Source organism: Oenanthe melanoleuca, chromosome 5, assembly GCF_029582105.1.
Source record: "Oenanthe melanoleuca isolate GR-GAL-2019-014 chromosome 5, OMel1.0, whole genome shotgun sequence".
In the NCBI taxonomy this organism is placed as follows: Eukaryota; Metazoa; Chordata; class Aves; order Passeriformes; family Muscicapidae; genus Oenanthe; species Oenanthe melanoleuca.
Genome location: NC_079339.1, coordinates 36,556,626 through 36,584,623, shown reverse-complemented (window position 1 = coordinate 36,584,623; position 27,998 = coordinate 36,556,626). Strand labels below are relative to the sequence as shown.

The window sequence follows — 27,998 nt, the reverse complement described above, 5'->3', positions numbered from 1 at the left end:
AGTTAACCTCCAGTGCAAGTATTTTATGCAATCTGTCTTAATTGTATAACTGAGCTACAGCAGTAGTTAAAGCCGTTTAACTCTCTTAATCCTTAACAAAGGCATAAAACTGTTTCAACTTTCAGACAGAATTACAATACCTCCAGGCCAGAAGTGTTTGCAATCCTGCATTATTTATTAGTTTGAGGTAGTGCTGAACACAGAATACTACATGAGAGTCTAAGGAAGGGGTGGGAGTGATTTCTTGAATTCTGGTGCCTGAATATTCAACCAGGATGTGTGACTTAGTAAAGATGAAAACAATAAACAAGCACATGCACCCGTATATAGGCATAAAGTGTCAAAGACCACACAGTTTTAAAGGAAAAGTCACAGCCAACTTCCATTTCAAAAATTATATTAAATATAAAATAACCATTAATGCACTGACAGAAAAACCAATATGAAAGTAACCACTTTCATACAGTTTGCAAAAAAAGGAAGGATTAAGTTAAGGCACAGTGAGTAATACAGTATTTTATACAAAGAAGGCAGTGAGAGCATTTGTTACACAACAAATAGTAGGGAAAGAAGATAAAAAAAATGAATGACATTAATTTACTGGAAGAAAAGCAAAGTATCCTTCAGCTGTCAAGGTATTATGCAAGCTATCTGAGGTTTTCTTTATAAGAACTTTCTTTATGCTATAAGAACTCCTAGTAAGCTGGTTTTCTGTGTATTCCCCAGGTGTTGAATCAGGCTCTCCCTTGCAGATGTTCAGGGCTAAGGAGTGATTTTACACTGTGGTCAGCACCCTGTCTTACAATTCAGAAAAGAATGGACTATCAAAACAGATGGATTAGAGCTGATGATTGAATCTTCCTCCTTTGATTTTCTGTAGTGCTGGAGAGGTACAGACAGATGAGAGGAAGAGTTTGTGCTGTACAGAATATTAGTCCAGACAGAGGGTCATCTGATATATGTAATTAATTCCAGAAATGAACAGCCAAGGTACCTAGCCTGCGGTGTCACATCAGGCTCCTCAGTTGGCAGTGGGAGCAAGGCCAGGAACATGTCATGATACTCAACCACCCAATTTCACCGAGGACGGTTTTTAACTTTTTTTTTTTTAGAAATCTCAAGGACAGAAGTGGTGTGCTACATGGTAACTAGTGCAGGTTCTCTGCTCCTTTACCTACAACAGTTGTCCGCAGAAAATGACTGGGGCAATGACATCTGATTCTTGCAAAGTAAATAATTCACCTTTTACAAGCTACAGGTACAACAGTCATTGCAGTAAATTAACCTTAATTGATATTAGATGTGGAGCTACCTGCACTTCATTTAGACAAAAATAAAAATTCCTGTCGTTTCAAGTTCAGTATCACAACACATATTTATTTAAGAGAAGGAAAGAGTTTTAAGTTTGGTTTTGTGTTTCTAGTTATTTATGTATTCTGTGCTAACAGGGTGAAAACCATCTGCAGTGGAACGTCCCTTACTGGCAATTCAACACCTAGTTTGTTTAGGTTACTCAAGTACACAGACTTGGGTAATTGATGTCCAAAAAAAGTTCATAGTTCTAGACTGGTACTACACAGAGTGTCCAGTGCACTTAATATAATTTAGCAAGACTTCAGTTTCTTTCCCAGGACCACTGAGAACATGCATCAAGCACATAGATATCTTAATTCCTGGGCTTGGAGTGAGAACATCCTACACTGATGTTAGTTCTGAACTTTGCAACAGCACTGAATGGAGCAGCTGAGCACTCTCAGCCTCCAAGAGTGCTGGTACTTGTTATTAAGTTCTTAAGGGTACTTACAGCTTCCTGGTAAGTTGGGTTTTTTTTTACTTAAAAAAAAAGTCAGTGGACTCTTTAATCTAATTAACATTAAATCTAACACTTTTGTGTTAACAACAGAAAAAAAAATACATGCATACAACAGTGACAATAAATAGGGGGAATAAGACTCTATTATAATTACTTTTGAGTTACAGGATATTAATTCCTATTAATCTATTCATAGAGAGCCGAGTTGCAAACAATGTGCAAATCAAGGTTTTAGAAGTAGGAAACAGCACTGCCTCTGCAATCCACAGGTGTTAGAGTCACAGCAATTCAAAGAAAAGACATTTCTACTTGCTTTACACAGAAATTAGCTCACACATTCAAATGTTGATTTTTAGACCAAATGTTTGTAGTGCAATTTTCATTTTAACTGAAGTGCCAATTTGGCAGAATGCCCCAGCCTTTATTAGGCAGACAGACTGAACAGACATTGCCTAGCTCTCTCCTGATCAATAAGAATGGTAGGAGTTGTATTTCACTGAGCAAGCATAATCCTATTTTTCCTGTTTATAGGCAGATTGTGACACCTGACAGTTCTTATTTCCTACATTATACAGAGCTTTACATTTAAGGAGGGACAGGAACTACATCTTGTTTATTTTCCACAACAGGCGGGCAATTTTCCTCATTTTCAAAGTTTACATTCACGAATGAAGAGCATGCTGTTGCTCCAGGCTGGTCTGTCTGGACAGGAGCTTCTGCTTGTGGCTTGTTCTGCTGTTCCTGATGCTTTTTTTCTGCTTCTTCTGACATCTTGTTTTCCTGTTCCTCCTCTTCTGCCTAGAAAGAGATAACCAGATTCATACGCTACTATTTACCACTTACTTAGATTAAGTTGAGGTCTTTCCATAAGAGCATACCAGTTGCTATTACAAGGTAATAGCACATTTGTTCCACTAGGAAAGAGTCAGTAGTTGATCATAAGATGAGGTACATTCCAGAACTCCCATAATGGGAAAAAAAAAAAAATCACCAAAAGTGAAGGATTAAACCATGTTAAACAAACACGGAAAAAGGACTCCTATCTAGATAAGCAGCTTTAGTTAATAGCAATAGTGACAGATCCACCTCCTCTAAAGTTTTTTCAGCTCTCAATTAAAAAAAAGTAATAAAGCCTTAAATATATTTTCCATCTCTTCTAAATGAAGATTACTAAGGGTTAGGTTTTCTTGCCTAAAGCATTGGCTACCTATCAGTATTGCCCTGTTATGCTTTAGAATAAATGGTAACCTCAAGTTCAATTTACCCTTGACACTGCTGAACAAGTTTTAGAGTTGGAAAGTGTTGCTAGCAGCCACCACTTTACAGTGTTCAGCAGCTGTCCATCCAACTTTCTCACAGTGTTGACTTGAAAGTGCATTGTACAAAAGAAACAGAGCAGAGGTCAGGACTCACCTGTTTCTAAGACTGGGGAGCTGGAGAGAAAAGGTTGATGGATAATACAGTGTTAATCATGCATCAAGTGAAAACTGGAGGCAATTGAGGGCCTAAAGCTTCATTTTAATGCTAGAATACAAATTTTATTTTTAGAATACCAGGGAAGACAAGCTGGGAGAAAAGGAGTGTAAGAACCCTAGCTCACACACATACCTCTCTCTTCATTCTGTAATACTCATCAATGGCATATTGGTATTTTGGTGTGCTTATTCCCAGAACAGATGCAATCTTTTCCCCCAGGAAATCACACACTAAAAAATAAAGACAGGTTTACGTAGGATTAGTATCTAGAAGAAAATTCTTAAATGCAGTTTTGTTATAAAAATTACCACCATCTTTCCTGAATGGTTTTCTGCAGTCCTACTTTGTGCACAAAATAAAAATCTGTGAGGTGAATCTCCTTGTAGGTAATTATTAGCTGAATATACTAATAATTGTTCTTTAGGATAAAGAATGAACAAAAGGAGAAGAATATGAAATTCAATGAAAATATACATAATTCTGCTAGTTTCGGCTTTGAATCTTAAGTTTGTTTCGCAAGGAATCAGTTAAAGAGTAAGCCTTGAGCTGAACTTTAACTGAAAATTAAGGTTAGACAAAAGTACATGGGTACCAAATGTACTGGCAGTTCAATCTAGTGGTATTAGCAAACTAGACAGTATTTACTGATAAAAGCATATTGCAAGTCAGTTTTAACAATGTTCTGTGTTGCATACTAATGGATTAATAAAATATTTATGTTTCAGCTGTCTCAATTTTCAAGCTGTAGACTACATTCAGTGCTTCTTTGCTGAAACAGGTAGTGCACAGCCAAAAGTATGGAACAGGGGAAAGCTTGTGTCAGTCAGTTTCTTTACCATGGTGATGACTACAGATAACACTGGTTGAGTAAAGGCAAGCAAGAAGTCAAATATTCTGCACTTCAAATTGTAGATCTGCCCCAAGGATGCGAATGAGTTAATAATCTTCAGGGAAAAAAGAAGTCAGTCATTGACTGCTTCAATGAACATTCACAGTAACTAATTTTATAGAAATCCTGGCATCCTGAGTGCTGTGCAAAAGACCAGTTCAAACTGCAGATGTAAGAGCCAAAACTGAAGTGCAAAGAAGAAAGGACAGATCTTCAAATTCATAAAGGACTTCTAAAAAAAGGAAAGCAATATCTACCCTTGCATTAGAAGAACAGATGTGTCAAGGAATATAATTACACTGTACATTAGAGAGAAACTGTTTCCAAAAATAAGGATAGGTTAACTAATACAACAGAGTGCCAAAAAATTTAAAAATATTCAAAATTATGTGTACAATGACAGAAACTCCATAATATTTGTGGAAAAAACCCAATAAAGATATTTCACACCTTGGAAAGAATACAGATCATGACAAGCATTTTCAAAAACTTGGCAAAATTTTATGATGTCCACAAGTCAAATAAATGTGTGTGCAGTGAGTTTAAGACCCTTGACAATAGTCCTGTTTATTTTGTAACCTCAGAAGTTCATTGTACAGCACACAACTAAATGTGTTCTTGGGATACTTTCTAGCTGTCTTCAGAAAAACTGTCAGTTTAGTTACACCAGCCAGCAATCTTTTCAGGTAACATCACACAAAATCTAATAGATAATTCCATACAAAATCTAACAGAAAACTAATATATTCCCTTGCCAATATCAGTCTATCTCCATATGAAGAAAAAGTGGAAAAAGTGTTCATCAAAAGAGTATTTTCTGTTCATTCTTCCATGCAAGAGTGGCTTATTGAAGGTTGAAAAAAAAATTTTAGAAGTGCCTAAGTTAGGAGAGTATGTCTCCACAGATTAAATACAGTTCAATTCATACTTCTGAAAACACAACATGGAGAACCCAAAGACGATTTACAGTCTGTCAACATGACTTTGTGAGTTTCAATATTCCCTTTCTGGTTTACCCAAAAATTAAATAAAGCAATACCTGATAAGGTTGATGTGGCAACTCGCAGCATGTGAAACCACAAGTAGGGTCCCCATGTGAGTGTTGTCTGCAGGAACAAGAGTAGTATGAGTATGTACAGCTGTATGGTCATGGCACAAAATAACACATGCAAAACCTCAAATGGCTAAAGATGAAAGACCTGAAATGTTTTCTGTTTTCCAGCTACTACAATGTTTTTACTTTCAATAAGTGTAGACCAGACAAGAGAAGCAAAGTATCACTGTAACGTATAAATATAACCATGATTTACCTCTGGGAAAATTTCTTTCACTTCTTTTTATTACCTGCTTCCAGATTTGGGAAGTGACAAGCAGCCAACTCAATCCCTGACTAGAAAAAGCTTTCCACAACGTTCTGAATTTTATCAGGCAAGAGGAGAAGCGAGGTAACAAAGTCCTTCATTACAATAATGAGTAAACTGCAAAAGACTGTTTAAAATCAAATCAAACCTTCAAACCTCTGAGGAAGACGCTGCTTTAAAACATTTACAACCAAGTAGAAATTATCCCTTGAAATCACACCTGAAAAACAAAACCAGGAGCCCTGAGGGAGGGGGGAGTTACTGCAGCTCTGAGGGAGGGATGGAGAGGCTGCCAAACAAAGCCCTGGGCTGATGTGAACCACGAGGAAAACAACATGGATAAACCAGGGCTCAGCTGGGGTCACCTCCAGCATTTGCATGGCAGAGGGGAAGTATCTCTGAAGAGCCTGCACACCAGGACACATAACATGGGACATGTGAGTGAGAAATTGGAGATGTGTGCAGCTGCAGGGGCTGGAGCTCATCAGGATCCCAGAGATGCAGTGAATGGACTGAGTGCTGCTGTGGAGGGATACACACTGTTTAGGAAGGGCTGTCCAGGAAGACAAAGAAAAGGAATTGCTCCTTGCATGACTAGAGGTGTATTCACAGCTACTACAGCCTCCATACAAACCGATATATAGATATATACATTCTATATTAAAGATTTAGAATTAATTAATTATAAAATAATGAGTGTGCGCAGGCTATGCTTTTCATCAAGGGAACACACTGTTCAAAAAAAACAAACAAAGCCATGTAATAAAAAGGAAAAGGGGGAAAGCAGATTCCAAACTAATGGAATGCTAATTCCAAGCTAATGGGGAAAAAATTGTAGGCTTTGCCTTTTGTGAATAGGTAAACTCAACTTTCATAGTGAATTAAAACATGTTTATAGTTAACAGGTTGCTGTATTCAAGGCAAGCACTATGACACATATTTCCCCCCCAGAAAAGATCTCTGTAGAAGTACTTTTCTTTTGGAAAACAGTAATTAAAAGTGTCAGCTTTTATTAAGTAAAACACATTAGCTCTACTCCGCTACATAAGTCTTTATAACTTGCCACTAAGAACTGTTAGACAGTAACCTTTACCTATGATCTTATTTAACAGATATCTGGACAGGAACAACCAATTATTATTGTAAATAATACAGAAACTACCTGGTATAGCCTCAGTCTGCATGTACACAAGCTACTAGACTTTGGTGCTTTCCAAGCATAGTCTCTACAAATCAGTGAAGCAAGAAATTGTCTGTCAAGCCAGAAGCTCAAGTTGGGCAGGCTGACAAAAAGCCGGATGCTATATATTTTTGGCAGTGGATATGGAAAATGTCCTGCCAAGGTAAGAGTGTAAGCAAAACCAGCTGCTATCCTGCTCACACAAAAGCACCTCCAGCTCATTGATTATGTGCTCAGCTGGCAGACAGGCTAACGAGGAGTTTGTTCAGTTGAAGAAGTCAAAGAAAGTGCTGGAAAAGCTTGTTGCCACAGGTGCAAATAATGGCACTGACAGGGCTCTGTACAATCCTTCATGATGAGGTGACAGGGTTAAAAAGCATTCATGCAGGGCACAGGACAAACAAGGGCCTGCTGTGTGCTGTAAGAAAGAAGCTACAAGAGTCCCTACAATACTTCAGAGTGAAAAGACAAGCTGAACTTCAATGTGACAGAAGTAATTCAGACCCAGAACATTCTAACAAATTTGTGGTAGCACAAACGTGGGTAACAGCTGAGGCTCAGCAGACACAGAGGTTCTGTTTCTGTTCTTCCCCCACCACAGCTAAAAATCAGTTTGGTACATTGGAAGCACTTCTAGTTCAGCTTTGTGAGAACCTCTGCTCTCTGACAAAGCCCAACCAGACATTTCCTCATCCCTGACAAGCATGGCTTTGCCAGACTCCTCAATTAAAAATTAACTTATTTTCCAGTGTCTCAAAAGGCAATATAAAATCATGGGAAAGGTTACTTCACGGGAAATCAAAAGGAGATGGTTTGGAGAGTAAACCACCAGGAACAGGCAGGAACAAGGGAACCCATCGAAGGAATCACCTTCTTTTTCCATGCAATTCCCCTTTACCTCTTCAGGGTAAATTTGGGTGCCTTCCCAGAGCACCTTGGAGATGGAAGCAGAAATGGCAGGTGTGAGGCAAGAGCTTGTACTGGGGAAACTGGAACCATTCCAGTGACATGAACAGGGCTGTTAAGCAATGGCTCAGTACAAATGAATCAAACTAATCCTTGTCTGTGAAGTAGCTCTAATGCACTGAACTGGCAACTGTAAAACCATACCACAGTCAGGTCCTACAGATGTGCAGAACCACATACCCAGATACTGTATGTCAGCTTCCTTTGGCCAGCCAGAGAAGCCTTCATCTTCAGTCTTTAATCAACTCAAGGATGCAGCAATATTGTATTTCTTGACAGGAAACAAGGGATAGTATGAAATGCATACACTGTTTATTGTATTTCTCCTGCAATCAGTCTCTTTAGTAGATGTTTCTACAATATTTAATTATATTATTCAGCTATCCGGACTTTATTTTGTTGTTAATGTGAAAAACACAATAGTTTTGACAACTAATTTTTAAATTACAAAAAATCTTAAGGTATAATTTTAATTTAAATAGGAATGAACATGATGGATTCATTGATGAAACCAAGGGGCCTCTGGTTCAATAACAGAATGTGATTTTATTTCCTAGTATGGGGCTGCTGAAGGGAGCACACATGTTCCCTTGAATTTCTGAGTGCATCATGTTCCTAAACAATCTACATATGTATTTATTTTTGGCAGATTTCAGCCCTAATAACACTTAAACTTTCCAAGGTAAGTAGGGTTTCTTTTTGTCAGAGAAAAAGGTAAAATAAGAAAATAATAATTTCTTGATTTAGGAAAAACAAAATCCTGTATTAAACAGTTAATATACACCACTGAATAGATACTTTTTCATTATTTACTGTGCCAAGATCAATTTTAAATTAATTCAATCATTGACTGTTCAATGCTATAACAGGCTCTTTTGTGTAAGACCATGTAAAACTGTGGCATCTAAGACAAGCCAGTGAAAACAACATCAGGAACACACATATCATCCTCCATCAAGAGCTTCTATCACATTATGAGTAGTTACTACTTGGTCAGTGACTCTTTCTCCTTCATCCTCAAATTTTTAAAAGAATATTGGAGTTTGATGGTCCTCAAGAGAGGATTTTTTTGCTATTTGAAGTTAAGGCCCTTTAACTACAGGGTATCAAGATAACCTTCCTGCAAGGATTTGTTTCAATCTTTCTGAGCAACCTTTCTGAAGGTTAATAAAATTAAATCTCTCCTGGAGCTCTGTTGCAGATGTCTTCTTGGGATGGATTCTAAAGTTACCACACTAACAGTCATGTCACTCACAGTTCCTCTGTGAAGACTTACACCTTCTGCCTACTCATCTAATAGGTGAATGCAGCAAAGAGTTTCCCTCCAGGGATAAACACAAGGATTATCTTCTTAATTAATACAAAATAAAGTTTTGGTGGACAAAACCAAAAGAAAATATACATGTAGAGTGCAAACTTCTACACGTTAGGACAAAATAATCAAAAATACATTTATGCTATTAAAGCATTTGAATTTCAGTGTGAGAACATTCAGATAATACTGAATGCTATTATCTAAAAAGATAATATCCTGTGTTCTGGATTAAAAAATACAAAACACAAAAGAATGGACACCCCAGTCCAAGAATGTTAATGAATTGAGTGATGACCTACAGAAGCACTGGAAGTTGTTTCAAAGAAAATTTAAAACCCAGTCCGTTTTGGGAAATTGTTTTGTTATCAGTAACAGGAATCCACCACACCAAGTGTTCTGATTATGGTGTTACCAAGATATATACATACTACTTTGCTTAGAAACACACTGGCATTGCCTGCTTAGCTCTAAAACACAATTAAACCAAGGTACTTAATGAAGACATTTCTTTACAACACAGCAAAATATTTGTTTTCCTTAAACTCATTCAAGAACTTCCAGGATGCTAATACCAGCAGAGCTTTGAAATTTCATGATGGAAACTTTCTATTCAAAACATTAAGCTTTTTCTAAAAATAAACTGGTCCAGAAACAGCTATTACTTCCAACATACTTTTTTGTATCCCAACTGAGATAACAAGTTTTAGACATGCTGGTCGCAGCAAACAGACTATTTAACTGCTTTTATAGAAATCCTACCCAAAAAAAAAACATTTTAAAAGCAGCTGTTGGCTAAAACATCAAAGCTCAGCTTGGACTAACATTTCTTCAATTGTGTGGCTCAGCTGGGATACACAAACCATGCAGGAGATAAAGTAAACCTCACTTAATGGCAACCCCTGCTCTAATCGAGTTCATTCTGTCTGAGGTAAAAAGCAATACATATTAAGACATAGTGTGCTCCATAATAAACTACTCTGGTTTGGGGGGTCCTTTTATTAAAAAGTGTATTCAAAATTAAGGATTCAATAAACTATAAAAGGAGAATAACACAATCTTAAATCCACCATAAAATACACTTTTTGGTATTCAAAAAAGAAATCTGTATTAGAAAAGGAGGGGAACAGCCATGCAGCATTCCTGGCTTTTGTGCACACTTGAGGGCTCTTTAGCTAAGTGTCCATTTGCACAGCAGCATGCATGTCTCTGCCCCCACAATGCCTACACCAAGGCTTGTGAGCCTTCCATCAGTGCATCACCATGGAACTCTTTTACTGTCAGGAAATGGCACAAAACATTGGGCACATTTTGTTCCCTGATCATTGTAACTGGGAACAAAAATCTCTCAGACATCCATGGATATCTGACATGACTGCCTAGTGGGGAACAGACCTCACTCTGAAGATATCTGAACATTACTGTAATAGTACAGTTCCTGCATTTCTTTGAGAAGATCTTTAAGGAAGAAAAAAGCACTCTAGTACCCAGCAAGGCAGCTTATAATCTTACTCATTGTTTGTGACTACAATACAGTTCTTTTCCAACTGTAACCTTCGTGTGTATTTTATACTGAAAATATCCTGCCTGCTATCAGGCTAATGTCATGTTTTGTTGTATACAACAACTGCCTACCAATAAAGAGCAATGGCATCAATCCATACAAATTCTTACTCTTTCTTTCTTTCTTTCTTTCCTTTTTTCTTCCTCATTCTTTCTTCTTTTTTCTTTCTTCCTCATCCTTTCATTCTCAATAGCTTACAACACAGATGAACATTACTTACATGGACTAGGCAGGTCCTTTAAAATCTATTTTTTATGTATCATGGATTACACCAGTCTTCCTGTATTTCTGCAAGTCATCTCTTTCTTTCCCTCCTATACTCTTTTAATTATATCAAATTGTTGTTATGGTAACCCTAAATTACAGGTTTAACTCTCCACTGTCAACAAACGTAAGGAAAAAAATATCTCCCTTGCAATTTTTTTTAAACAACAGTACAAGTCAAGGAGATACAAGGGAAATATTATTAGAAACAGAAATGCTGGAGAGGACAAACTAGAACTGTGAAGAAATTAAACCCACTTCTAATAAATTAGGCTACTTTAGTGGAGGAGAACTCCAGGACAAAACTTCCCACTAATACTTTTCCCAGATTTCTGAGTCCATTAAACGAATCAAATTATTAGAATTTATAATACTAAAGACTGTATGAGATTTGTGACAAAAAATTAAGTATAAAATGTTTATAGCTGCCCAGTAAACCAGAAGTAGCAATTTATCAAGTAAAATACCTACAGGGTCTACAGGTGGCAACAGGTCTTTTTTCTCTTGTTCATCTTCCTCTTCATCTGTGCTATATTCTTCCATTGTTTCTCCACTTGCAAAATGAATAACCCTCCTTGGAATTTTCTTTTTCTTTCCTATGACACCCAGCTCCACATTCTCGAAGCCAATATCTCCCTTTGAAAGTTGCTATAAAGGAGAAAAAAAAATCATTATCTCAAGTACATGCTTCTGGAACTGGAAAGTTCACCCATAACAAACTTCATGAGATATTTAAAATATTTTAGATGAGTTACCATTTACAGTAGACATTTATAAGAGCTTGCCTGTAGGTAAAAGACTGAAACATTCTTGTTTGTAGATATGTAAAAACTGATCCCTTCTCTGAAAGTAACAAAAAGGTTTCCTCTCGGGGGAACATGTTTCATTAAATAATTTGATAAGTACATATATTTTAATACTTAGAAATATTGCTGGGATTGGATTTTATATCTAATGAAATTAATCAAGTAGTTCATAGGCTGTAGCCACCTCTTTGCAAGTTCAGACAGACACCTCTAACACAAAAGAGAGCTGAATAACTAAGCAGCCAGGCTCAAGCTTAAAAAGATGCACCAAGGAATCTGCCCCTGTGGACTCTCATCAGCAACCATGGTTAGTACAAGGGACCAGGGTAAAAGAATAACACTTAGTTTTGTGGCTAAGAACATATAAAGTGAGAAGTACAATGTCTGGCTGTGTTCTCCACTGCTGAATGCTACAATGCAGTCCTTGGGTCACAAGGATTAAAAATATATACTTCTAGTTCAAAGGTCAGTCAATAAATCTTCAGGCTAGTCTCTCCTGCAGGCAGAGAATTTTAGTAAGGTTTGGTATTGCAGCTATCAAAACAGAACATTCAGCCTGGTAGAGCTTTTAGATGCTACTGCATCAAATGCACAAAACTGTGCTGAAAACACTTCTGTCATGTAGAGAGGGCCACAGAGGTTAGGAAATGCCAACCACATGTTTTTAATGTACCATGAAGGTTTTTAAAAATGCATGAGTTCCTGTAATTTGAAACTGTATCATAAGGAATGACATGCGTAGTTTGTGCAGAATCCAGATTGTATAAAATGCATTCCAGCTTCTTCCCTATACTAACCTAATGATCTCCACAGAGCACAATTCAAAATTATAGATAAAAATATATGTTTTAACACGCTGTTGTAAGACATCCCTTAACTGATGCAAAAAAAGTGCAGCATCACCATCCTCATCTCTCATGCTAGATTACAAAAACACAGCTTTGCAAGGCAAGCAGGCTTGCTTAGCTGGGACAGACAGTGGGCATGGGAGAGAGAGGCAGCAGAGGGTCCTGGGGAGCAGAACTGCTTCCTTCATTCCAGCCACGGATTCTTCTCATGCCCATAGAGAAGAGGAGCGAGGTAGAGATCACATGCTGAACTCTACAGCGTGGACAGGGAGCACATCCATCCATCATCTCTCCGAGCCCTGTGCCACTGCTTCTCAAAACTGCAAGTCATCTCAGCTTCCCCCAGCATTTCTTTAGCCAAGGTAGAAAGTCTTCACGTCATTTCAGGCATTTTCCTGAGCAGAGCAGAATCCAGCAGCAAGTTTTCAAAGGGGTAATTCAGCCGAAACAGGATTGTATTTTCAGGCAGAAGCACATTTTCATGTAGAAAGACAAAACTGATTATCTGGGGCCCAGTGCAATTTCTCTGCTGTCTATCAGTCTTGGGAACAGAGCAAAGCTATAAAAACACAAATGCTGAAACAGTGAAGCAACCTGAGCACAGGGAGCACTCCTTGCTGCCATTATAAAAGCTGCCATTATAAAAGTGCCACTTCCTATGACTCGGTTCTGTCTCTTTTTGTGCAAAAAGCACCACAGAATCAGCTTTTCATGAACATTCCACACTCCTTTACTGGCATCATACAATATCACTGGTTTTATATTTAGTCACAGTACTGAAGAGCACTGTTTCTTGCAAATACATCATAAACATCACTGTGGTTAAAACAGCAAGCAATGAGAGCTCTTCCTTAGAGTTCCTCTAAAAGCAGTCTCTTCATCTGAGAGATATTTTAACTTTTAAAAAATGCTGTTTAATATTTCAGGTTTTAAAAGCAAGCTTTAGTTCCCTGAACACCCATCCCACACTCACACTACCTACAGTAAGAAGTTCCATGTAGCTGGCAGTGGTACATTTCAGACAAATGCAGTAGTTCAAGACAGTAAGGATTCACCAAGGGACAGTGAATCTGGTTCCCTTGCTAATCTGGCCCAAAGTCCTACATTATTAAATAAAATAAAGTATGTCATCTGTTTTTTTTTGTTATTATCTAGTCAACAAACCTGAGTGAGGGTTTTATCATCACCGGCCTCATAGGTTTTGCCTGCACAGCATCAATAAAAGCCAACTGTCCCAGGTATGAGCAGAAAGTTCAGCACCAATAAATTTTATCTTTACAAAACTGTGCTAATGCAGATCTATTCTAGAGTTATCACCTAGATTCACTTTATAGCTCAAATGTTACAGTATTTCTTGTTTGAGAATTTATACTTTTGATCTTCCTTTACAAATTTGATCTTCTTTTCCAATTTAGGAAGTTTTTACAATGATCTTTCTTCTAGTGTATGGCTTTAGTCAGGTTTCTGACTCATTTTTTTTCCACAGGCTCCTCCTTCTCTAAGACATTTTATGGTCTTGAAAGTGCCCACGTCACAGGAGTATTTACTTTGGCTTCTGCCACGGCAACTATTAGACACCAAGGCTGATGACTCTTGTGCTTTTCCACACTACCTAACACTCTTAAGGTATTTGGTAAACACTGTAAGGCAACCTTCCCTTTCTTTTAAATGTCCTCTTGGAATTTTTCCTGGTCTTATAGCACACATACAAACCTTGCCTGTTAGGCAGCCAGGATCTGAAACTCGTGTTCCTTGTTTACCCTTTTTACACCCACTCTATCTCACCCTCTTCCAGAAACAAAAACAGAGCAGGGGATCTTTTGATAGTGCTGGTACCCACTGTCAAAATACCCACCACAAAAGAATTTTAGTCCACATATAAAATGCTAAAATAAATAAACTACAATTAAGGATAAGGTGTTCCCGGACACTTGCAGGCAAGCTGGGAGAGCTGACACAGGCAGTAGCAGGTGATGCAATAACATGAGTTTCATGAAGGAGACGAAGAAGAAAAGTAAAAATTAACAGGGAGATCAGGCTATTCACTTTGGCATCTTTTAACCTGTCAAATGCAGAAATCCTTGCAAGAGCTTATGACCCAAAGCACCAAAGTGTGTGATATTCACTCTCTGCGAGAAAGACGAGCAATTCAATTTGCACAGATCTCCTGACCTGATACTGCTAGTCACTAGAAACCTGGTAATAGCTAATGAAAAATATTCCTATCATGCTATCTTGGCTGTCTTACTGATTTTTTTTTTTTTTTTTTTTTTTTTTTCTTTTGGCTAGGGTTGGAAAAGAGGGGGCTGTTTAGGCTTGAGTGGTTTGGGTTTTTTTCATATTGCTTGACTTCCCACCCTTGTGTTTCAAATGAAATGAAACAGCATAAATCTTTCAGAAACAAAAGACAACAAGATGACAGAGCCGGAGGACGACTATTAGAAAAGCCACCCTCCCAACACGCCTTGGAAAGCACCGTAAGCGGGGAAGGGGCAGCGACAGCGCTCACAACACCCAGCGCGGAGCCGAGGCCGGTGCGAGAGCGGCCGGGCAGGGACAGGCGAGCTCGCCCGGCTGCGCTGTAATTAACAGCTGCTGCCCTGATCACCTCCCACGCCTCCGCCAACTTGACAGCACGGAGGGAAGTGGAAACCTGTCTCACTTGAACATTCATCAGGCTCGTCTGTCAGAGGCATTGTCCGCCGAGAGCAGGAGACACCGGAGCCACGCGTGCCCGCCGCGCTGACTGTAATTACAGCGCGCCGCATGGAAGGGCAGGCTGGCTGGCACACACCTCCTCTCCCGCGGCCACTGCGGGGAGCCGGGGGCTCCCCCAGCCCCGCACACCCCCGGCAGCTCAGGCCGCGGCCGCCACCCCCGCCCGGCCGCACCCGCCGCGGCCTCGCCCCGCTCCGGCAGCGGCAGCGCCCGGGCCCCGCCGCCCGCCCGCAGCGGCCCGGAGAGCCGCGCTGCCCGCCCGCTCACCTGCTCGGGCTCCATGGCGCCGGCGGCGGGCGCGCAGTAGAGGGTGATGGCGGCCAGCCCCTGTTCCATCCTCCCGCCCGCCGCGGCGCCGGGGGAGGGCGGCAGCGGGCCCGCCGCGGCCCGGGGAGCGCAGCGGCCGGGCGGCACCGCCCGTCACACCGCCCGCCGGGGCGGCGCTTGCGGCCGCGGGGCTGGCCGCCTCGGGAGCCGCGACCCGCCCGGCGGGGGCTGGGGCCGCTCGCACCGGCCTCCGGCGTTTCCGTTCTCTCCGGAGCCAGGCAGCAACCGGGGCCGGGACAGGGGCAGGGGAGCCGGGCTGCCAGGGTCAGCCGTACCCCCACAGGGGCAGAAACATACCCACTGCACTGGGGGAAAAGCACACGCTCTAGGGCAACACACACATCATCGCCCCAAAATAGCGTGAGGCCCTGCAAAATAATAGAATAATATTTTTAGAAGCAGATGGAGTTCCTTGAGAGTAGTTAGGAAGCTGGCCCAGGAACCTTGCAGGATTGGGTGTTGGTTCAGGCAGCTCAGCCGTTTGTAAAGAACGAAGCTTTGAAAAAATAAAGAAATGCGCCCCAAGAGCGCCCTGGCCCCTGGGAAAAGAACAGGCTGCGCAGGAGGGTGGGAGAAATGTTTACAGGTAAGATGTTTGCTCAGCTGATCCTGGGGAGAGGCGAGAGCTCTTCTGCCTCCAGTGTGCACTGATCCTAGCAAAAAGTGTATTAGTAAATGTCTACTACCAGTGAGAACAGCTGGAGGTGGAAGCATCTGGAACATTTTTTAATGGGCTTGAGAAGGGAGTGGCTTTAATTTTTTTAATTTTTTTTTTTTTTTTTTTTTTTTGTGGGGGTAGGTGGTGGAACCAATGGCTATAACACACACTTACATGACAGCAAGAGTCATCTTTCAATCCTGCATCATTAAGAATAGTTTCCAAAAAATTACACTCCATAGCACAATATGGGCTCTTAGAGACTTTCTTAGTCATATTATCAAAGCATAATCCAGAGTCTATGACAAAAGCCCAGGTAAAGTACAGATGCAGAAAATGTTCCCTTGTGAAAAGGGCTTACATACAATGTACGCTTACAGAAAGATTACAGAATGAAAGGTTACAGTATTATTTTAGACAGTACAGGGCTGAATATCTTCTTAAGGGATTACAGCAAGCATACATCACTTAAAGTTGCAAAGAAACAAACTAATGCTAGGAAACAAATATTTCTTACCCTCAAAAGAGTATACATTCTGTTCAGTGACTGGTTGGAATAGAGTAACAGCTCCTCAAGAGCAGCATTAAATCATCAACCAACCAACTTGCTTTCCTTCACCTCTTCTGTGTTTATATCAGCTGTACAGTCATATTGAACTAAATCTGTTACCTCCCAGAAAAACTGGCATGTGCAACTTGGACAAGTTTAGTTAGTAACTTTAGCACATTAATGTTGAAAGCCCTATGGAAAGGTAAAGAGTTAACACAGCCAGAACTGTTTGTGTGTGCTAATAGTTAATTGTCCAGCTTCTATCACGCAGCTATCTATTGACCATCATTTCCTCTTAGTAGGCTGCCCAGCAGCAGCCTGAGCTCAAATAGCTCAGACAGCTTGTCTGACAGCAGCAACAGCAAGATATACACAGGAGGACAGACCTCAGTCTTCTAAGCATTTCCAGCAAGTTTTGCATAACTCTAGTTCTTCAATGCTGGGGAAAACTTTTCTGCAGACTTTTCTGAGATGATGTAGAGGATGAGTACAAAACCCCTAAGCAAGAAAATAGTGCTGGTAGTGTTGTTACACATTTGCCAGGAGAGTTTTATTTGCATCAAGCTATGAAAGGCCTTGTAAGTCACCAATCCATTTAGATGTACTCCTATACAGTTGAACTCTTGTTCTTAGTGCCTCTTTCATGGATGCTTTTTTTTTCCCCAGACTTGAGATCCTCAGGCAGTTTTTCTAAGCAATCTCCAAAGTATTTTGTACCTGGCTTGCTAAGGTAAGATCAATATACACTTTGTTCATTCCAGCATATATCTTAAGAAGTAACAACTGACATGTTATACTTTAAAGGAAATGCACTCTCAACTTGCCTTTGTCTCTGCCAACACTCAGCTAGCAACAGCTCTTTTTGTATCTGGTTGCAGTTTTAATACTTTGGAAATGGTGAACTAAAAGTTAAAACTAAATGTAGGCCACAAGCTGAAAATAGAGTTAATTGTTGGTAACTTGACACTCTGACTGAGCCTGTCCTGGAGCACAGTGCTTCACTGTTCATCCTCAATATCCCTATTCATGTTTGATTTCCATCAAAAGCATTAACCATCCACTCTCCCCTACGGACTGCATTTCAAACCAAGATTTCATACTCTTCCCAGCATGGTTTTGCATATTACATTGGGTTGTAGTGCTCAGGAACTGAAAATCCTATAAAAAAGAAAAATCAGGTTTTAGAAAGCACACCACTTCAGTAGCTGAGGACAGCTCCCTACAAGCTGGTGATATGCAAGAACTCATTCTTTTGTTATATTTAAGATACAAAGATTCAAATTAACCAATCCTTTTACAGATTAATACTATGCATAAAATGCAGTGCATTGAGGTAGTTAGAATACTTCAAGAATTTTCAGCATCCTCCACATACTGAACACATACCATTAATCAAGCAGGAGATAGTGAAACTATCTTGCTGATAGAAGGACCCACTTGTTTTAACTACTGCATTTTTCATCTAGACAGCAGCAATAGGTGTCCATTCACAAACCAAACACTGCTGTATATTGAAATTTATAATACAACGTCTTACCCTAAAATAAGGGTAAAAAATCTTACCATATTTGCCAACATCTCTGTTGGATTTCAAGGTTCACCTTGATCTACCTAGTTTCTGAAGCGTTCCTGTGGATTCTATCCTTTTGAGACCAACACAGTAAACTGAAATATTAAACTACTATAAGAAGTGAAGATCAGACTGTAGCTGAGTTGGGGCAGTATGCTGTCAGATACAGCTCTCTGTTTTAAAGTTCTGTACCAGCACAGAATTCTACCTATTGTGCTTTAAAAATTATCTCTAGAACAAAAGAACTGCTTAACTGGCAGTCTGGTATGAAAATCATACTCAGCATGAGAGACAGTTTGGTATCTGCATACCTGTATTTTTTCAGTCCCTTGATTCTTTGTGCATAGGGAAAAAACAATGAAATTCTATACAACAAAGTCTTGTACAAACCTGAGCACAGCACATCCACATTCTAAAAATGCTCCACAGATGAGTACCAACAGCACAGTTTCAGGTACTGAGCTAATCTTATAGGACCTATGCCAAACATGAGTTACAGCAGTTTTTAGAAAAATCACAGTAAGAAAATAATCTCATTACATACTGATAAAGGACAGTCAAAAGGAACTGAAGAAACAGGCCATTCCCTTGTTTATAACCACTTAAATTTTATTTTACAGTATATTTGTGACATTTTATGTTACTATAACCAAAGATCAGGGTTGTTTACAAATATAATGGCTGCCATTTGATGTAAACAATTAAAAAGTGTCTCTAAATATTAAAATTTTACATCATGATTTTGTTTTATTAAATTGAATTACTCTTTGTGCCATCAGTTATTAGTGGAGAGGAACTAATTTAAGCAAAAATAGTTTTCAGAAATTAGATGTAGAAACTGAGAAGCCTGGATAAGATTTCAAAAGACCACTCTCTCATCACTGTAAAAAGGAAGAAAGCAAATTCATTCACTGAAGTTGCAATGAAGAGTCAACCAAGTCCATTTGTATTAAGGCTTCTTTACATATTATTGAATCCCATCATGCCTTTCATATTCCCAGCAGCACCTTGTTGAAATTGTCTCATCATTGACTGCAAACCAGCCATGCCACCTGCAGAAAATAAGTGAGAACATGAATGTGTTAATGGACTCTGAAGCACAGCTCTCTTGCTTGAGGCATCATTACTGTACACATACTATTCCAGTAACATACAAAGGCAGAAGCCCAAGACTGTCAAACTAGGTTTAAACAGCTATTGAAAATAAAGACCTGAGTGAGTAATTACAGAAAGGTCTGCAAAACATCAGGCTTTAATATGACTTGTGCATTAGGAGCTAGACAAAAGAATAAAAACTGAATGGAATGACTATTATCTATAAGTAAAGTTCAGGTATGGGAGTCCTCATTTAAAATTGTTCTTGTCAAATTTCATTACTTGAGGCAAATCTTAGAGAAGGGAAGTCTAGGAAGATTTGTTTTACCACAGACATCCTACAACCAGTCCAAATGATCGTTTTGAGAGCTGAATCCAAATGAAAGACTAGATTAACCACTGCCAAGTGCAAAGTATTTGGACTAAACTTTCTGATTCTTGTTAGAAAACCCTAAAAATACTTAATACTGATATATAATGCAGATAGGAAGTGAGGAAGGCGATGGGAGACTATCTCAAATGCTCCACTGTAACTGGCAGTCCTCTCTTGAAGCTATAAAAAGTCAGCACATACCCATATGATGAAGAACTCTTGGATCCATCATCTTTGCCATCTGCTGATTCAGTTTGGCCAGCTGAGATGGGTTCACGTTCTTGGACATATCACCACCTACATATAAAGAAAAGAACAATCAAAGTGGATTAACATATGGTGCTAGAAATAAAATAAATCCAAATGTTACCTCCTAATTCTAGATTCAAATCCATGAGTACATTTTTACAAGTTACTATATCAGCCACTTAAAAGTCCATTTAGGAACAACAGTCCCTGCACTCCACATAACAGACTGAAGTATTAGTATTGTAGTAGTAATCAAGTCTGCACTGATAGAAATACAGTAGCTTTCATTGCTAAGTTACACATTGGTGTAATGAAGAACAGTCCAGCTCTTACCAGTCACAAACTTTCAAACATGAAAATGAGAGAACTACAACTCACTTTCTCCTCTCCCTGATCAGTATTTTCTCATTTCATCTGTGTTCAAACACAGTTACCTCTGTAAATAAATTTTAGGGTGGGGTTTTTGGTGTTGGTTTGGGTTTTTGTTTTTTGGTTGGTTTGTTTGTTTTACCTTTGAAAAGCCCTTTGATGCCTCCCATCTTTTTCACCATCTGTGCAAACTTAGTGTATTGGGTCAAAAGCTCCTGGACATCTCTGGTAGAAACACCTGAGCCTCTTGCTACTCTTTGGATTCTTCCTGGCTGCTTACTGAAAACTTTGGCACCATCTGTACTGTCAAGTTCTGCAATTACAGTGTGGAAAAGAAAAATCCATTGAGTCAGTGACATTAAAAACAGTTACGATTGGCAGCAAACCTGTTCTCATTGTTGAGAACTTAATTTTGAGTCAGAGAATAAAAACTTTTAGAAGTGACAACACAAAATTTTACATAAATCATTGAGACATAATATTCTAGGAAGTAATACTAAAAAATTCTTATCTTCATATGTTAATCACCATGACAGAAAAAAAGCTGTGTGAATAAATTATATTGCTGGGATACTTGGTCTTAAACCATATTAGTGGGTTTAGCACAAGGGTAAGAGCATACTTCTAAAGGAATAATAGGTGAACTAGAAACAATACTGAACTCTAGAGACCAGGCAATGTCACCAAGTAAATTTGAGGGTGGGTAGGGAAAAGACAGCAATGCCAAATTAAAGATTAACATACCTTATTAATTTGCAAGTATATAATTAATAATTTATGAACAGTTACAATACAATGAATAAAAATACACTGATTTCCAACAGAATGGAAATTATTCCAAACCCCACCAATCCTACTCTATACAAGACAGAACAGCAACAGGCAAAGTATCTCTAAATATTTAGATTTATTAAGAAATTTGTACTCCTTGCTATTCCCAAGAAAGTTAAGTATTTCTTGTCATTTTCTATCTTTGTACATACTGCAATGTCTTTTTGTTTCCAGAAAGATCTCTCTAAATAAGCTTGTTCAACAATCAAGAAAAAAATAAAAAAGCAGGTGAAATTTGTTTTACCTTGGTCGTTCATACTGTCCATTATAGTCATGAGTTTCTTTAGCCTTGCCATTGACTCCTGTTCATTGCCTTTACTCATGAAGTCAGTTCCAAAACCAGGGATCATGCCCTTATTTTAAGAATGGAAAACAAAAGCTGTGTCAGAATAGGCAAAGCTAGCTTTAATTAAAGCAGAAAGAAATACAGACAGCAACTGTTAGTTCAGTAATTACATACTGCAGTAGAAAAATCATTTCACTTTTTTGAAAAACAGAGCACAGATTATAACAAATTTCAATTAAGAGTTTTAAGTTTACAGAAATTTGTCAAATATCAATGAAAATCTAATAAAATTATTTTGGGGATAACTAACCAAGATCTGACTGAATGGTCCCATTTTCATGATGTTTTGGAATTGTTCATACATATCTCTTAATGTAAATTGACCTGAAGCACAACAACAAAAGAAAAGTTAGCAGAAGTCACACTGGCATTTTGGTTTTTACTCTCCTTTTTCAATTATTCTTCATATTCATAAAGTAAATAGTATACTACATAGATAAGTAGATAAATAAACCTCTTCACTACTACTATGTCTAAACAGTTTCAGATGACACATGCTGAACCATCAAGCTAGTTATTCTGCACTTGTAGTCTGACACACTTATTTGAAAAACACAATTCAATTTACCTGGCTGCCACATTTACTAGAGAAAGAATAACCATTCTTCACTGTGTACATGAACAAGTTGTTTGTGTCTACACACAGCACAAATTAACTCTGTGGTTTCCATTGCAGAAAACCTGCCACACTCAGGTCACTGTAATGCATCTGCTATTCAGGCCTTGGCAATAACTTACCATGTTTTAGCTTTTCTATGAGCGCTTCATTATCATCCAACTTTAACTCATTTACTTTATCTATCAATCCTTCAATATCACCCATACCTGGATAAAGAAAACGGATCTGAAATTAGCATTAAAAAGATTACACTTTGACTTTCCGTTATCTAATTCTAAGTATCTTTTAAGTACAGTTGTACACAGGACATACCAAGCAGCTTGCTGATGAAAGGCTGTGTTTTAAAGGGTTCAAAGTCATCTATGTGCTCGCCAGTTCCAATAAAAATAATAGGACTCTTCGTGGCAGCAACTCTGCAATAAAATATATTTTATGAAATGGCCTCTCTAACACCATCCATCTTTTATATTACAATCAGCTAGGCATAATCAGCACTATGCATTCCATCTGCAGTATCTCCCTTACTCCTCAAACTATTAATGAAAAAACACCCACTTGGATGTTTAGCTCAGAGTACTTAAAAAGATTTTTCTCTAATTAGTACTTTATAAAATACAAACTCTGTTTGGAACAAAAATCATCAAGAGAAATAGAAGTTGCTAATTTTTCATTGCTGAGTTTAAGAAATTTGAGAGGATAGAATCATCTTCAGTTTATCCTAATACTGGGATATTACTGATATATACACTGATACTAATGATAATACTGTCAGATGACAGGCATTGATTATAATTTCTTCAAGGTACCTCATACAACAGAATCTCATTTTCAACACAGGAAAAAGCTCAGACATAAGAAAACTCAACCTTTCTGCTACACTGGCACTAGCTTTTAGATAAAACTCAGTTTCCAGTCCACAGACAGTACAAGGAAACACAGCACACTTAAGGCACATAAGCACATGACAACTCCAATGAGCAAAATGAAGATACCAAGAGCTTTACTCTTCCAACATTATGCTATAAATAAAGCAAAATACATATGGCAGTTTAGGACTCTTAACACTTCAGATCAAAGATAAGCAGGGATTTAGCAAGTCAGGGTCAGTTATTTTGACTATTTTGGCAAAACATCTCCGCTCCAAATAAGCTGTATCTTTGAAAGGCAGTTGAAACAATCATATAGGCTGAAGATAAAAAGTAACATCTTCTAGTCCATATTCTGCCAAGATATAACACACAGGAAGTCCAACAAGAATGGGATTTGGGTAACTATGACAGCAGACAACTTTTCACCAAGTTTCTGGACACTGCCAATCCAGAATTTTGATTTGCATTACAGTTTTACCTCATCATATCTAGTGACCTTAGAGTTTTTCCCCTTTTGGAAAAAAAACTCCTGAGATGCAAAACTCTTCGTGTAAGTTGTATCTATTGAGCCCAAATTTATCTTTCTGGGAAAATGCCTAATACACAATATGCAATGAAAATAGCTTGATGCTAATTTCAGAAGACAAAAGTCTGACCTATGACAATACAAACTATTGTACTGAAAATAGATCATATCATTGGATTCCAATGTTAAATATCAACAGTAGATTGTACCACGAGAAGGAGGATAAAAATCTAAGTGTGACTGTGACTGACTTAGATTCTGTGCAACGTGAGCAACACTTCCACAGGGCAGGTTTCTGTGAGACACTAATGCATTTCATGGCAGCCAGATGTTGGACATTATACCACAGTACTTACGCACTAAGAGCTCCACCTCCTTTGGCATGTCCATCAAGCTTAGTAACAATAACAGAAGCTACATCTACTTTGTCTTTGAAAGCTTTAGCTTGAGCTTCACAAGCTTGGCCAATGGAAGCATCCATCACATAAACAATGTTATCTGGTTGCTAGGAGAAATGAGATACACAAAATAATCATTTCCTGCTTTACTGAACAATGTTCATGCATTACTATTATTATGTAGGTTCAATAGCAGAACTTACTGCAATAACAGTATGTAAGAGCTGTATGCTAGAGTTTAAAACAGAACCACTGTTTTATGAACAGTATTATCCAAGGACCATTTTAAAAATTCTGATACTGTATGACTATATGATTTATCTACAACACAAAGCATTACAATTTAATAGGTTTGTGCTTATTAGTTATGATTCAAGTGATTTTAGCCAGTATCTTGAGGCAATTAATAGCTAACATCTTCCATTTGGTTTTACATTCAGATATTTAAGATATCCCTCTAAAAATAAGTTAGCCGTTAGCAGAAATGTGTGGTGTCATATTGTCATGCAAGACCACAGAATCAAACAAATAGCCAGACTTTTTTTTAAGCCCATAGAAACAACACCTTCATTTACATATCAAAACTGTTGAAAGTTATCCAACCATCTTCTCTGCTTCAGTGCAATTATTTGTGACAAATCACAGTAAGTTTAGTATTCAAAGTTAAAGGAAACCAGACCAGACTGACTCTTTTATCTGTTTTTTTCAATGCAAAGATCCTGAAAATGAAAAGTTAAAGCAGGAATGGCAGTCTGGTTATATACAAGCATCTTTGAACAGAAGAACTGAATAATTAAAACTGTCACAAAACTAACAAATCCTGGTCATTCAGTCCTTGCTTATTCATATCTGTTTGCATCTTCTAATATAATCTAGGAGTTAAAGCAAAATGCACACAGAACATCAGCATAAAGATGAATCAACTCAGTCATCATCCAATGACTATACCAAGTTATTGTATTTCTCAAAACTACTCACTATGGCATTAGCAACTTGTAACATCTCTTCAAACAAAGAGTCTTCTTGTTTGTGACGTCCACTTGTATCAACAATGATTATTTCAAAGTTTTCATTCTTAAATTTCTCAACACCTTCTGAGGCAATTATTACAGGATCCATTTCTGTATAACTGATCAAAAAGAGAAACAGACTCAGAATTTCATCACTCTTTTCAATTTCATTGGACTATAAACTTGTTAACTATAAATATATCTGGATTTCAAGAGGGAATTCCCCTTATGTAAAGCAAAAATTGGTTAAAAATATGTCTTCCTAAGCCATTCACCCTTACTGCTCAGTGAACTGAAGCACAAAGACTGAAGTCTGTATCACCTGCTGGAAGCTGCAGTAAGTTCTACAACATGCTCTCTCTCAAATAAGATTTGGCTGAGCATCTAGACAGTTCACCTCCAGTGAAGCTTAGGGGAAAATAATTTACTGTTTTGTAAAAGGAATTTCAGGTCCACCCCGTTTTGATTTGATAATAAAAATTAAGCATCCAAAAATAATATCTTCTGATTTGTGAGATATTGCCAAAAATCTGCCCATGTCTGGTAAAAGTCTATGAACTGCTATACATTGACTAAGCACTATAGGGAATTATTCCTGGACACCTGATCTCTTTGTACACTATCCTACCTACTACTCCTGTCAGTATACTGAACTGGGCAGAATTTTCATTTGACTGGAGCAATACATAATCAGAATGTATTACTAAAATGAAAGCAATTAGGCAATGCTAGACAGGGTTTAGTGCAAGATGTTCAATGCAGAACAATACATAATTGGGAGTTGCTCTCAAAGTGATTCTGAAAGATGCTTACCTCCCATAAAAGGGAATTCTTGCTTTTGTGGCATTCTGCTTTAACTGGTCAAAAGCACCTGTAAGACAGGTATAGTCAAGGGATTACTTAACAAAATCTTCAAATATTATAGAGCACTACATCATTAAAGTCTGTGTTACCTGCTCTGTATGTGTCTGCACATATTAAACAAGTCTTCCAGCCTTTCCTCTGATAGAAGTATGCTAACTGTGAAATGAAACCCAAAACAAGTAGTTACACTAAAGTCCCATTGACAAGATACTTCTAACAGCATGAAGTCACACACAGGATATAAACTCAAGCCAGTCTTTCTATAACTGAGGCCACACAGTAAGACTGTTCACTGTTGGCATGGCCATTATTTACAAAAGCATGTTATGAATAATTAATGGCAAGATGAAAACACCCGCTTGATTCTTCTGATTCAATTTCTTGCAATAACAATTTCTATGAATGACTACAAATAACTTAAGTTCCCATTTTACTAACTCCTGAATTCTTCTTAATGTTAGTACTGTAGAAACTACCCAAAGCAATATTTCAATATCAAGTACCATAATGGCTACAACTCGTAGAGCTCTATGTTTCTGTACTTCCAGAGGAACAAAGATATTTCCATTGAAAGACATGTTTTAAAGCAGTGGATAGAATCCTTAACCTTCCTACAACACTCAGCTTCACGGGTGCTATGTATATTCACAAAACACTGACCAAAGACAAACATTCAAAATAAAGTTCACCAACATAAGCACTAACAGTCTTCTGAAACCAGAGCAGGCTATACTGAATATTTCACTGTGTGTGAATCTCAAAAGGAGATGACAAAAAACAAAGATCTCTCTTTTTCCCATAAAATAATTTCTCCTCACAGCTTGGATGTATCAAGCTCTGTCTTGGGGTGAATGATGAGCGAGTCAAGAGGTAGTGAGGCTGATGCTGTTGTGTGTGTTTGTTACAGGCCATCAGAAGCAGCAAGTGAAAGAGGCCTACAGGCAGCTTGAAGCAGCCTCAAAGTCACAGGCCCTGGTTCTTGTGGGGGACTTTAACTACTCTGACATCTGCTGGAGAAGCAACATAGTGAAGCACAAACAGTTCAGGAGATTCCTGGAAAGTGGAAAGCAGAGATTACAACTTCCTGTCACAGGTAGTGGATGATCCCACAAGGAATGGTGTGTTGTTTGACCTTACACTAACAAACTGGGAAGGCCTTGTTGCAGATGTGAATATAGGTTGATTCAGAGCATTCTTTTTTCAGCCTTAAAAAAACACAAGTGCAAATTTACTCAATGAATCTGGGGCTGGAAGAGGTTTCACATCACCAACTTACACTTAAATGAGGTATCTAATACAAAGGCCAAATTCCACTGGATTTTCTAAATAAGTAATGGAATGAGCATCCATTCTTAGTATTAGTCTTAAGCCTAGAAAGTGTTGTGGTTTAACTTCACTAAGTAGAAGAACAAACGGAAAGACTCTTTTATAGGGTATTGTTTCATCAAGAGTTCAGTTTAAAGATTTTTTAATAAAGTCCTACAAGCCATAAATTGCCCCAAAAGAATATTATTTTCAACATTCATCTCATCTCAGAAACTCCTTTGCAAACCTATCTTTACACAGTAATGAGTTAGAACTTTCCTACTAACAAAACCAGCACAGATAACAAGACAATCGTGCCTAAGAAGCCCAATGACTACCAGCTTCCCCAAGCAAAAAAAAAACAAAAACAAAAAAACCAAAAAACACAAAACAAACAAACAAAAAAAAAACCAAAAAAAATACTCCAAAAAAACAAACAAACCCACAAACAAACCAAAAACCATGCAAAGAGATCCACTGCATGTTACCTTTGAACAAGTTGTTGTTTTACCACTTCCTTGCAAACCAACAAACATTATAATATTCTGTTTTCCTTTAGTAGGTGTCCATGCCTTGACTCCAGGATCTACAAGCTAAAGAGTAACACAGGTAGCAGAACCAAATTTCAATAGCACAGAACAGTTGATGTCACAGTAATGCTAGGTGACTGGTTTCATATTCAAAAAACAGTTTTTGCACAGTCTCATCTTAATTTGGCTTAGATGTTTGCTGATTTACAGTGAATAACAATAGCCCTTACAAGATATCTGTAGTATATAATGTTCTGCATAATAATTCTGCAACAGTAACAGTGTTAATTTCTTTTTAACACCAAGCACAGT

The 27,998-nt window shown here is 38.2% G+C and overlaps 1 protein-coding gene across 5 annotated transcripts in view; it reads right to left on the bottom strand.

Annotated features, from left to right (window-relative positions):
• Window positions 1-380: 380 nt before the first annotated feature.
• The window catches only part of LOC130253972 (signal recognition particle subunit SRP54), a 34,174-nt gene continuing 6,556 nt past the window's right edge, over window positions 381-27,998 (bottom strand). For 2 of the 5 annotated variants that reach the window (XM_056493069.1, XM_056493068.1), the window contains exons 5-16: window positions 27,645-27,749; window positions 25,941-26,007; window positions 25,801-25,858; window positions 24,956-25,106; window positions 23,936-24,084; window positions 22,497-22,597; window positions 22,304-22,390; window positions 21,816-21,889; window positions 21,464-21,572; window positions 20,531-20,701; window positions 19,972-20,067; window positions 18,891-19,354 (exon numbers count right to left, since the gene is read on the bottom strand). In XM_056493069.1, coding sequence (XP_056349044.1) covers window positions 19,263-19,354; window positions 19,972-20,067; window positions 20,531-20,701; window positions 21,464-21,572; window positions 21,816-21,889; window positions 22,304-22,390; window positions 22,497-22,597; window positions 23,936-24,084; window positions 24,956-25,106; window positions 25,801-25,858; window positions 25,941-26,007; window positions 27,645-27,749 — 1,260 coding nt within the window. In that variant the 3' untranslated portion in view covers window positions 18,891-19,262. Of the gene's footprint in view, window positions 2,612-3,421; window positions 3,520-5,217; window positions 5,285-11,296; window positions 11,474-15,141; window positions 15,347-15,464; window positions 15,633-18,890; window positions 19,355-19,971; window positions 20,068-20,530; window positions 20,702-21,463; window positions 21,573-21,815; window positions 21,890-22,303; window positions 22,391-22,496; window positions 22,598-23,935; window positions 24,085-24,955; window positions 25,107-25,800; window positions 25,859-25,940; window positions 26,008-27,644; window positions 27,750-27,998 lie in introns of those variants that run through there. The other 3 variants (XM_056493073.1, XM_056493071.1, XM_056493072.1) reach the window with 3 other exon arrangements.